Below are 13,764 nucleotides of genomic sequence, written 5' to 3'. Positions count from 1 at the left end.
GTCTGATACTGCAGCAGATCCACACGATTTTTCTTTTCATTTACTACTGCAGACACTCCTGGTACTAGGGGTTCAGCTTTTTGTTCAAATTTAGCTTCACCAACCAGGTAAACAAACTGTGGACTGGATCTGGAGTACTGACGATACCACAGCAGAGAATCCGTTGATGTGGATCCATTGTACAGGCAGGAGAGAGTAACAGGATTTCCCTGCAGGACATTTACAGTAGGATAGACTGGTTGTATTGATAAATGGCTAAATGTAAATGGGCAGAGACTCACCATTTTAATAGACAGAACTGTATTTGTTAGTGAACAAAAAATAATAGCATTTGTTATTAGTTGAAGGACTAGTAGAAAGAGAAGTATTAGTGGTAGTAGGTAAGAGGAGACAATAAGACATTATGGCTAATGCAGGTCAGTATTAGTATTTACTGATTGTTAATCAGGTGATGATTGTGGCTGTGCGTCCTTGCCCCATGACGTCATCACAGTGGGTGCCGCAGTGGGTCCTGAAAGTCCATATTTGTCGAGGTTTCCACTATCTGACACCAGAGGGCAATATTTTGCAGTGTTGTGACTTATTTTGTTTAATGTGGTTTAGTCCAGTTTATTTTATTTTTAGTTTTTGTTTGTTTCTTTCTTTAAAAAAGGTATTGTTATTTTTTAAAGAATAAGTATTACCAGGTTGCTGCACTACACAGTCAGTTAGTATTAACAGAGGCATGGCTCTCTCACATGTATGATTCCTTCTAAATTGGTGAAGAGTAACCTGCAGCCTCCTAACACTCCCATCTGTTACGGAACGCTCTCCTCCCACGAGTCACATAGTTTTTTAAAGGTTCGTAAAACCACTGATTTTATAGAATTAAAAAGCCATTCCTTTCCTTATTGCTAAAACTAAACTGCCTGAACAAAAGATTTGGGACATCCTCTTCATTTGCAGATTAAACCAACTTTCCGTGAAATATGACGTCTAGATTTGCTTACTGCAAAGTATATCCTACCTCCTTTCTTTGTCATAGTTGATAAGCCTTTTAATATTCGCTGTTCACAACAAGGAATTCAAGACACACAATACAAAAGCATAAGTGTCCTTTTGAGCCATTGCTGTCTGGGGCTTATGGGTTAATAGTGTGAGTGTTTCTGTACAGGATGTGAATAATTACTCTCATTTTGGCTTCTTGTGTCACAGCAGGCACAGTAATAAACTGCTGAAGGACTCTTCTTCACTGTGTCCACCTTCAGATCATAGCAGCTTTTGGGTACACTAAAGTCTGCAGCCTCGGGGTGATCATGAGTACAGCAGCCAGTACTAGTAGTGTATAGGATCCTTTTGAAAGATTCACCATCTCTTTTTTTTGGTACCAATGAATATAACTCAATTTAACAGTTACTTTGCAGCAGTTTTGCCTTCTGCCTCGGTAAAGGAGAGCTCATTTTATTCTACATTCTCTCCCAGTACAGTCACTATGAATAACAAACAAAATAAGTCACTGTAATTCTTAGTTATTTGGTGAAAGATCCTGATGTTTAAAAGATCTTTAAAGTTCCTGCTTGACATAGAACTTACCTTTTGTCAAAGAGAGAAGACCCATGTATATAAGTATCTTTTTTAGTTATATGCAAAATATTTTTAATGAATTTCTCTGCTTTACACACTCATCTTAAATTAAACTCTGTGCTCTCTGTTGCAAAAAGAAAAAAGGTCTTCAAGCTTTTAAACAATGTCATTTCCTGAAGTGGTCGAAGCTCCCAAAAAAGCGTGACCTGCATGTTAAATTGATGGTCATTCTGTGACGTTACACATTGTGTCACACATTTCATGCTTATGATAAAACTAAATCCAAAACCTGCTGACATTGTCCATTCGGAAGCAGAGACACTAAACATGTTCAATACATAGTATGCAATAATTCAATTCATAGTGATGTTTGAGCTGTGCGTGGTTGTGTGGTTGGTCATACCGAAAAAGTTAGAGCAGCATACCAAATGTTAGCAAACACATAGCAACACTGATTTACTTATAAATCTTAAAGTACAACATGTGGTTTTCCCACAAACACAATAAAACAAAACTAATCCAGAATGTTTGATGGTCCATTTGCTGTGAAAGCAATCACAAAATTACACCTATTATGTAAATTTTGTCTAAAATTGATATTGTATTACCATGTTGATCTGCAATTGCAAATGTGTGTTTGGCATTGGTGATTATCCGGTACATTTTTGTTGAAAGTAGTACATTATCATTTGTCACTGACTGTGTGTATCCTGGGGATGCAGCTCAGTGAGCAGTGCATTTAGATGGTTCATGATCATGTAATAAAACATAAATACATAAATAAACATAAGAATGTGTGTGTGTGTGTATGTCTAGTTATATTTGCCTTCCTTAAACTTTTCTGTTAACATCTGTTAACATGGTTTAATAGTGTGCGAGTTTCTGTACAGGATGTGAATAATTTCTGTCACTGTGGCTGCTTGTGTCCCAGCAGGCGCAGTAATAAACTGCCGAATGACTCTTCCTCGCTGGATACACTTTTAACTGATAATCACTGGATTGTCTGTCTGTCTTTACTGTGAAGTCCTTTGAGTCTAGATGGTTGGGCTCAGTGGTGAGGCCCGTACCATCTCCCTTAACGTACAGTATTCTAGTGAAAGGTTCACCGTCTTTCTTTTGGTACCAGTGGACATAATCACTCCCGGACAGACCTGCGACTTTGCAGCTGATAAACACTGTTTTGCCTTCTAACTTTGTCAAGGAGGGTTCACTCTGGTCCACTGTCAATCCGAGTATAGCCACTGTAATTATTATCTTATTTTCAGAATGAAATTTTAATTACCTTGCTTGATATTCTTACCTTGGGTCAAAGACAGAAAAATCATATACATGTTGCTAAGCATCTTTCATGAGTTCTTATTCAATAAAAGATATTTCAGAAAACATAACAGTTATCGAATGATGTCATTTTCTGAGGGAGGTGAAACTCATCAGAGTCTATGTGATTTGTTCTTTAAATGGCTTGTTACTTCTCGGCTTATACGAGACTCATTTAGGATATTATTAGATTATTATGTTTAACAACAAAGCCATTTACCTTCTTACTTTATCAGCATGCACATGGAGTCTACTAAGTGCACACACTAGATTTGCTTTTATGTGCTATAAATGTTTATGGTGTGTGTCTTTCTTCTGTGACTCAGAGTAAAGTCTTTTGCTCTTGGTGTATATTGCAATTGTGATAGAGGTAAACAAAAGCATTATAGGTTAAATTACAAAGCTTCCCAGACACCTATTTTAAAATATTTTATCAAAAATATTTATTAGATCTGCCAATAATTTTCATGATTATATTAATGTAAGACCTACATATCTGAACATGATGTCATGCAGACATATTTTCTCCTGGACAGAAAGGTAAATAAAATCAGGGAAAAGAGTAGCACAATAGTTATGGAGTGACTACAATAAAATCACATCTGCAAGGAAATCAGCAATAGTGTAAGGAAAAATGATCTAACAAATACCAAAGCTTTAGATTTATGATTTAGATTTTGTGTTATTTATGACATCTCTTTGAAATTCTCTAAGCAACTATATGATGACCCAACAACTACAGATTTTTAATTTATGAACATATAATCATACCTTCATGGTGGGAGGTTTTTTGTACAGCATTGCTGGGTTTCCTGTTACTGTGGGCGCCAGGGCACAGTAGTACATTGCGGAGTTTGATATTGTAGCAAAGGAGATCAGCAGATCCACACGGCTTTGGTTTTTATCAAGGTTTACAGACATACCAGGAAGAACAGAGTCTCTGTCAATTTGACTTAGGAAGATGTAATCTATAAACTCTGGTCTAGATCTGGAATATTGGACATACCACTGAAGAGCATAATTAGTATTACTGACTCTGTACTTGCAGGAGAGAGTAACAGGATCACCCTCTGAGACACGTTTTACTGTTTCTAGTGGATCGATTTTCTGTGTTGAGATCTCCCCTGGGTAAAATAAAAAGAGAAAGAGAAAAAATATTTTGAACTCTTTTAAATCAACATTCAGCAAAATTGTCACACAAATCAGAATTCATTTAAATTTCACACAAATTCATTGAAATTTATATTGAATTATTTCTTGATTTCTGTACGTGTATTGTGTTAAAAGAAAGATACAAATGTGTATATGCACATAATAAATACACATAAATGTAAGTCAAATGATGGGTAAACTCACAAAAAAGTGTCAGTAGGAGAGAAAGTGGAAAGAGCAGCATGATGATGGAGTGAGTGAAAGCCAAAGCTGAATGGGATTCATGTAGTGTTCTAGTGAGGTAGAGAGCTCCACCCTTACACCACCTCACACTGATAATCACAATATGTTTCTCCCAAGATCCATTTGTTCCCAGTTAGGAATAGCAGGTAACCCACATCCTAACTCAAAAGTATGATATCATCATTATTAAATTTAGAATGACAAAAGCTAATAATACACTAAAACAAATCAATGTACCTCTGTAAAGCACCTCTGATAATAATTTGCACTTAAATTCAAGCTTTTTTTCAGAAGCCTCCAGATATACATTTTTATAGCATATGAAACTTCATAGAGAATATGGAACAGCAATATTAACAATATCACTGTAGACTGTTCACAGAGTATAGTTTTAATTAAGGAAAAAAGCTGCTGGAATCAATTTATCTTTCTCAAAAAAGTCTCCCTGTAAGAATGATGATGTCATAAAAAATGTGGTTTTCACAAAATATACCTTTAAATGTAATTTAAAAGATTATATCTTACAGTTCTTCGAACAATTTTCCTTGAATGGATTATATTATTATGTGTTCCTTCTTTAATCATCACATACCTAATAAGGTTATGATGAGCACTGCTCTATCCATGATGAATAAAGACTCCTGTTTTGTGTTTTTGTGAGGCTCTCAAAGAAAGCCTCAAAGAGTGCCTTATTGGCTTTTGTGCCTCATATTTGCACATTTACCTTCTATGTGTGGTTGTCCCTGTCACTACCTTCCTGTGTGTGCATTTATATAGACTATATGGATAAAAGATCTGGGACAAATACAGATTACAGCAACAGCTACTTTTATGACATCCCATCTTAAATCTATAGCTATTAATATAGAGTTGGTCACTGCTTCGCAACTGTAATAGTATCCACTCTTCTGGGAAGGCTTTCTACAAGATTTAGGTATGTGTCCATGAAATGTATGCCCATTCATCCACAAGTACTTAGACAGAAGTATTTGATTAATTAACTATCAACGTTTTAAATAAATGGCTAGTAACGTGTGTGTGTGTGTGTGTGTGTGTGTGTGTGTGTGTGTGTGTGTGTGTGTGTGTGTCTGTGTCTGTGTGTGTATACAGAATCTTCATTCACGCTTGTTACAAATTAAATAACAATATATATTAGTTGCTCTTCTTCAGAAAATAAAACTAATGGCATTGCATTATTACCAAAATGTTTGTAGTGAAGTGTGAGCATCATATACATTTTCATTGTTTTAGAAAAAACAATAAATTAATTAATCTCACTACCATTCTCTTCTGATACAGTCCTGATTTAAAACTTCATTTTTTGGCACTATAAGATATGCAGATACCTACAGAGTGCTGCCACCTTATGGCAAGTGGCTTACTTACAATTTCTAAGAATTTCAAATTCTCAGGGAATAAAAACAAATAGATGCATACTCATGGAATATAATATATATATATATATATATATATATATATATATATATATATATATATATATATATATATATATATATATATATATATATTTTAATAATTAAAATATCTGAATACATTATTTGTGGTATCTGTAAATTTGACATTTTTAGTCCTATTATGTATTATGTCTACATTGAGATTTGACAAACAAGTTTTGTTTTTGGTTTTTTGGGGGGGGGTTTAGAAAAATTTTAGTTCTCTTCATTCAATGGCTTTACATTTCTTCTTGCATTAAAGTAAACCATACAAATCTATCTATTCACATCTCCAGAGAAATCCACAATGAAGTTTATTTCTACAGGTTTTTGTACAGTGAATGAAGTTTTCCTGTCACTGTGGGCTGCAGGGCACAGTAGTACAGTGCAGAGTCTGATACTGCAGCAGAGGAGATTTTCAAATCGAAATGCTTGACACTCTTATGATTGTGGGCAGACAGACGAGGATCAGAATCAGCTGTTTGATTTTGTTCATATTCCATCACTAAAACAATGAACTGAGGCTCTGAATTGGAATATTGGCGATACCATTGCATATTGTCCACAGACCCAGTGAAGTTGTAGTTACAGGAGAGTGTAACTGTTTGGTCCTCTTTAAAACTGACTGCAGATGATAAAGAGGTGATGCTGTCCTGTGTAGTGTCACCTGAAGAAGATCTTCAGTTAGTCAGTTAAACAGTGTCACACAAACTGATGCAATACAGATTAATGATTACTCCTTAACTGGTTCATACTGAGAAGAGTAACATAATATTTAACAAAACATAAATATTTCTAACAGGTAAACATATGTAATATATAAAAATGTAAATAATGGATATATGGTAAATGGAACAAAAGTCTTACCTGTGAGTACTGTTAAGAGCATAAATAAACATAGAAACATTGTGTTAAACTTTGCCCTCTGTCTTATAAGTAGCTTAGAATTCTCACTGACAATCTTTGTGTACATCATACTTCAGCTCCTCCTTTTTCCTTTTAGTAACCAGTGAGAGAGCAGGAAGCCCAGCAAAAAAGACAAATTATCTAGAACATCCACATGGCTCACATTGTTTCCTCCATTTCTGATCATTTAAGATTCAAAGTTTAGATTTTTTTTGTGTGGTAGATTTTAGTTTCCTGAAGACTCCAAAGGGTACTGGTGAATTATTTGTTTCCTGTGGTCTAATCTCAAATCATAGAGCCATGGTCTAAGTAATCTGGGATTTTTGTTTTGTAGTTGGTCAAACAGACTCATACAGTGCACTATGCACTTTCAAAGTGATTATTGTATGTTTTATTTTATTTTGTATCACTTCCTGTGTTCAGTTTCTGTTATGTAGCCTTTAAGTCTCTCTGGTGGCACCTGTGTTGCATGGGGCAGGATCACAGGCCTCATCACTGACAGGCTTATATGAGGTTGTTAATATTAATATTAACTATTAGTTAATATTTATTTAAAATGTTGATGTTGCATGATACTGTTTGAGCTTAAAAAAACAAAACAAAACAAAAAAATTTTTTTGCAGGTTTTCTGGAGGATGTTCCTGCAGAAATGCATGCTTTTTGAGCATGGTATATTGTATTTGCTTTATTTGTCTAATTATGGAGGGAATCATGGTGACCATGAGCCCTGGTTGTGGGGGTCTGATGTGTGGATACTCTTGGACTCTTTAACAACAAGGAACAGGTAAAGAGTAATGATTCTGATAAAATCATGTATTTATACTGAAATTATTTAATTGGTTTGCGCTAAGCGTAAAAATGATTTTGATGAAGGTAGTGTCCTATCTTCTTGTCACTAGAATTTCAAGCCACATTGGTACAAGGTAGAACATTATTCTATGTAAAGTCTGCCCTCTTCTGGTTGACTGCTGTCTTCACAGTGAGATGGAAGGGAAAAATATTTTGTGTTGATGCATCAAAGTGTTGGAGATGAGCAGACTATTGTCATTTTAAAATGAATAGTGCACGTCTACCCATGATATCATACAAATAAAACTACACAAAAATCCCATTTTTAACATTTGTACTGCTTTTGTATTCATGTTTCTCTAAAAGACATTGATGTGTTTTATTAGCATATATCACATTGACACACTATAGTGACTATCAAATATTTCAGTCATCACTTTTCAGATACATATTTAAATCATATACATCATATATATTATACCTATTTAATCTTATCTGTGCAGTAGGAGGTTTTTGTACAGTGAATGATGTTTTCCTGTCACTGTGGACTGCAGGGCACAGTAGTACAGTGCAGAGTCTGATACTACAGCAGAGGAGATCAGCAGATCCACACGCTTGACACTCTTATGAACGTGAGTAGACAGACGAGGATCAGAATCAGCTGTTTGATTTTGTCCATATTCAGTCACTAAAACAAGAAACTGAGGCTCTGAATTGGAATACTGGCGATACCACTGCAGATTGTTCATATTCACAGAGTAGCTGTAGTTACAGGAGAGTGTAACAGTTTGGTCTTCTTTAAAACTGATTACAGTAGATAAAGAGGTGATGCTGTCCTGTGTGCTGTCACCTGAAAATGATCTTCAGTTAGTCACACAAACTGATCCAATGCAGATTTATGATTTCTCCAACAGGTTCATATTGAAGGTAGTAACATAATATTTAACAATACATACATATTTACATGTAAACATTTGTAATATATAAACATGTAAGTAAGGTATATTTTGTAAATGGAAGGAAGTCTTACCTGTGAGTATTATTAAAATCATAAATAAACAGAGAAACATTGTGTAATACTTTGCCGTCTGTCTTAGAAGTAACCTAGAAGTCTCACATTGACATTCTTTCTTTACATCATACTTCAGCTCCTCCTCCTTTTCCTTTTAGTAACCAATGAGAGAACAGGAAGCCAAGTATAAAACCCAGATTATCTAGACCATCCACATGACTCACATTGTTTCCTCCATTTCTGATAATTTAAGATTCAAAGTTTAGATTTTTTGTGTAGTAGATTTTAGTTTCCTGAGGACTCCAAAGGGTGCTGGTGAAATCTTTGTTTTCTGTGTTCAATGGTCTAATCTCAAATCATAGAGCAAAGTGATTATTGTGTGTTTTATTTTATTTTGTATCACTACCTGTGATAAATTTCTGTTATGTAGCCTTTAAGTCTCTCTGGTGGCTCCCGTGTTGCACGGAGCAGATATACGGATCACAGGCCTCATCAATGACAGGTTTACATTTAAAATGTTGATGTTGTATGATACACTAAGATCTTTAAATAAATAAATAAATAAATAAATAAACTTTTTGCAGGTTTTCTGGAGGATGTTTCTGCAGAAATGCATGCTTTTTGAGCATGGTATATTGTATTTGATTTATTTGTCTAATCATGGAGGGAATCATGGTGACCATGAGCATATAGAGGGTTAAATGTGTATGTCCAATCATGATCAAACAAATAAAACTTCACAAAAATCCTATTTTTAACATTTTTATTAATTTTGACATTGACATGTTTTCACTTTTCAGATACATATTTAAATAATATACATCATGTATATTATACCTATTTAATCTTATCTGTGTAGTAGGAGGTTTTTGTACAGTGTAGCTAGGATTCCTCACACTCTGGGCACCAGGGCACAGTAGTACAGTGCAGAGTCTGATACTGCAGCAGAGGAGATCAGCAAATCTACTTGTTTCAGATTTTTATCAACATTGGCAGATAGACGTGGAGGGAGAGGTTCACTTTTAGTTTCACTTGGAAAGATGTAAAGGAAGAATTCTGGTCTGGATTGCGGATATTGTTGGTACCAGTGGAGATTCTCTACAGTACCACTGAACTCTTTGTAGCTGCAGGATAGAGTAACATTATTACTCTGAAACACAGTTTCATTGGGGAAAATTGGTTCTATTGGATTTGCCATAGGTGTCACCTGCCATAGAGAAGAGAACATAAAGTTAACAGGAAGACAATAAAACAGTCTGATCAAAGAAACAGAGCAAGGAGAGAAACACAAAACAATAATCAGGCAGGGGGAAACAGTCTAGGCTCAGTAGAATAACAAGGTAAGACATCCGACAACAATGTCAGAAGAAACACTTATTAAATACACAGACTAACAAGAACTAAATAAGAAAAAGGAGAAACTAATGAGAAGAGAACTAAAGGAAAACAAGTTAAAAAATCAAAACAAAGTCACGAGACAGGAAACTATAGAAAACAGAACTCGAGTAGTGTGTTTCAGTGTCGAGTGGTTATTTTTTTCCTTTGTCCTGGTCCTGGGTTTCACGTTTTATGCACCTGCATCAACGCACTGCAGTACATGTATAGTAGTCGAGACCAATTTTGTTCCCTCACAAAAAGTATAACATGACAAATACACAATGCAAATACACAAATACACAATGCACAGCACTGCACACAGAAGGGTCATTAGAAGGACAAGAGAGACACCTATAAATCTTCAAAGGAATCATGTAACTTGAGTGGTCTTCTGTGTATTCTGTGTCTTACTGTGTCATCTGTCTTATTCAGTTAGTGTTGAGGCCTGCTATCTAGCAAGCTAATCTGCTACATAGTATGGCAAAATATTAGTCTACTTTGTGATTTGAAATTGTTAGATAGCCACAGCTTGCAATAAATTATTAGCATTGCTAGATTAATAACAGTAAACTTCCTCATGATCAAAATTTGAATAGTGTCCTGGCCAGTGACTCAAACTTTCCAACACCTCATCTACAGATGGATACCAACCAACAATAGCAGTTTTCCTAATTACAGTCTTTATTGCACCAACTAACTGAGTTGGGCTTGACTTTACTTGACAAACCCAGATATATTCATGAATCATTTTGAGCTTTATCAGTTATATTTTAATTTTCTTCATAATGTGAATGCTGAATATCTAATAATGTCATACTGTCACGGTCTACCTGCCATCCCTGCCCAGGGACATGCCGACTGCCACACACACACACACACACACACACACACACACATACACACACACACACACACACACACACACACACACACACACACACACACACACACACACTGCACTTGTACCATTCACAATATGCTGATTACTGATCATGTTCAACTTTTTCTTCTTTGTTCCCTCTCCCTGTATAAAGCCCACAGGTTCTCTCCGCATTACTCATCTGCTGCACCACTAGACTGTCTGCTGCTTTGCCATGTCTAAAGCATTCAGAGTTCGTTCTCCCAGCTGTTATATTGCTTTTTTGTTGTGAACGCTTGCTGCAGTGCATTTCTGTTTTGTTATCATGGAGACAAAAAGAAACTCCATATCCACACTTGCAACTCACACCCATCCAGCATCACACATACAAAATAAGTTGTTACTTAACGAAATGTAAATGGAATAGAGTAAATGCATTTAATGTGGATAGAGACATCCCATAGCCTTCACACTAGATGTGTCAGTGTATACAATAGAAATTCAGCATGTCTGTGTTTTATTTTCAAGCCTCAGATAAGAATACAGATAATATCACCACAAGCCTTTTAACTCCCCACGCAGTTTTTGTAAAGCATTGCTGGGTTTCTTGTCACTGTGGGCCATAAAGCACAGTAGTACAGTGCAGAGTCTGATACTGAAGCAGAGGAGATCAGCAGATCCACTTTTTTGTTACTTTTATGAAGTTTGATAGACAAATGTGGGTAAGGTGGTTCAGCTTTTACAGTATATCCGTCATCTTCGTTAATACGCAGTAGAAACTCTGGTCTTGATCCAGGTTTTTGTCGATACCAGAGGAGACTAAAAGGTGATCCATCATATGTGCAGGACAGTGTGGTGCTGTGTTTCTCATTTGTAGACATGGTGGGTTGGTCTGGTCTGATAGCTTCCAGACCTGTGACTAAAAGCAAAATAATTAATAATCTCCTTGAAAAGTAATAGCCTCTTTTGAAATCATTAAATGCAATAATAAAAGTGCTCAACCCTCGAAAATATGAAAAGCAAAAAAATAAAAAAAAGTCACTTTAAGTCCTGTGTAAGTGCATTACTTACCCAAATTGGAGAGAGCAATGAAGACACAATAGAAGAGTATCATGTTTATTTGGACTGTGAATTCAGATTTCTAGCATTACATGTAAATGCCAGGCTGTTACTGTCACGAATGGCCACCCTCCTGGCATCACTGTTTCTTCAGTTTCCCTGTCATGTCTGGTTTCCTTTACTTCACTGTTCCGTTCCTTGGTTTCGTTTTTTCTGCCCCCGTCTGTTCCACATTCCACTCCTTGTTTTAGTTTTCACTGTTCGCATGTTCACCTGTATCTGTTTAATGCCTGATTGTTTTGGTTATTTAAGCCCTGTGTTTTGTTCCCTAGGTTGTTGGTTATTTTGGTAAGTTAGGTTCTGTTGTGTCTTGATTACGCTCACCATTGTTGTCGTCGCCCTTGCTTTTCCATTTGCTCTGTTTTTGTAGTGTTTTTGCCCCAGTGTTTCCCCCTTGCCTCGGTTTATTTTACCCTCCGTATTTTGTTACCCTCACTTATTAAACCACCTCCTGCATTTGCATTCTGCCTCTTGCCTGTTCCTGCTGAAGCGTAACAGTTATAGACACATAGTTACACATTAGCACATATAGCTCCACCTATTCAAATCTCCTCACTGGCAGAAAACCAAAAGCAGACAAACTTCTCATGTCACATATTCAGTGCAAATTATCACAGAACTGTTATGATGCTTAATAGTAATGTTTAATAGTGGGATCTTTAAAAAGGGCATAACTAACACGAGTAGACAGGCTAGATTATGGTTTTATTATCATTGCCCAGAAGTATTATAGTGTTTGGTATTATCACAGTAAATATACTGATGTAACAGGATGGGCAGAAGGAGGTAAAGAGCTGCCTATCAGAGAGAATGAGAAGGGAGGACTGAAACACAGAGAGGTTTACAGTATCAATGGAGACTGTTCATTCACAAAGTCACTTTATCATTCTCATGAAAGTCTCCCTGAATGATGAAATAAGAAAATATACATAATAACAGTTTGAATATAATAAATAAATAACAATTGACATGGCTGTACCAAAAGCCTGGTCTATCAAAGAACACCAGAATTAAATATTTTTTTTTTCAATTTTTGCAGGTGTTACCAGATGCTTATAATGGGTTTCCTTTTTTGTAACCAGCTGTGGTTTGATGTACAAATACAAAGGGAATTATCTAATATTGTTTTTGTACAACCTCTCAGAAACTTTGCATCACTGGGCCCCTACTCTAAGAGCACAGTAGTAAAGAGCTGAATCTGCCAAAGTTGATTTTGTAATAGTGAGTTCAGTGGAGGTTCGGGAAGTTGTTGACTGGAACCGAACATGTGGAGAATACGCATCCTGACTCCATGCCCGAGAACCTTTCCACACTAAAAACTGAGGTGCTTTGTTAGGATGTTCTCTGTACCAGTGAAGTTCAACATATTCACTGCTTGGTTCATATGAACAACTGAGTTTTACAGTCTCCTCCTCTGCAATATTCAAGACGGCTTCTTTAGGTACAATTTGACAAAATATACCTGGAAACGAAATTTCAAGGATCATATTTTGAATGTATTTTATAATGATGTGTTTATGTGTATTTCTTCCTTAACCATTGCATTGAACATACCTGATACTAGGGTGAGAATGAGGATTGCTCTCACCATGTTGAATAAAATTCCTTCAGTTTTGGGTTGTTTGTGTTGCTGTGAATCCATCTGGTGAAAACTGCTGTAATGAGAGATTGAAGAATAGATTTGTACTCCTGTAAGGATCTATTTTTGTGACATCATAGCCTGCAGTCACAATATTCTTTGAAGTAAAGTAGTTTTCTATAACACCAGGAGCTCCTTTTTGGCTCTTGGTGCCTTGTATTTACCTTTCACATGTGTGTTTGTCCTTGTTACTACCTTCAAGTGTGTGTGTGTGTGTGTGTGTGTGTGTGTGTGTGTGTGTGTGTGTGTGTGTGTGTGTCTGTGTGTAAGTGAGTGAGAGTGAGTGCGTGAAAGAATGTGATCCTGTATTTTTCCCATGTCTTTGTGTCCCAGG

General features: G+C 36.1%; 1 gene segment (V, D, J or C); it reads right to left on the bottom strand.

Annotated features, from left to right (window-relative positions):
* Positions 1-12,700: 12,700 nt before the first annotated feature.
* LOC118242931 lies at positions 12,701-13,529 on the bottom strand. The segment is given in 2 exon segments: positions 12,701-13,253; positions 13,346-13,529. Coding segments are annotated over 2 exon segments (396 nt in total).
* Between the last annotated feature and the right edge of the window lie 235 nt (positions 13,530-13,764).

The sequence above is a fragment of the Electrophorus electricus genome, chromosome 18 (assembly GCF_013358815.1).
Source record: "Electrophorus electricus isolate fEleEle1 chromosome 18, fEleEle1.pri, whole genome shotgun sequence".
NCBI lineage: Eukaryota > Metazoa > Chordata > Actinopteri > Gymnotiformes > Gymnotidae > Electrophorus > Electrophorus electricus.
Note: the sequence above shows the minus strand (reverse complement) of the source record. Positions and strands in the feature narration are given on the sequence as shown.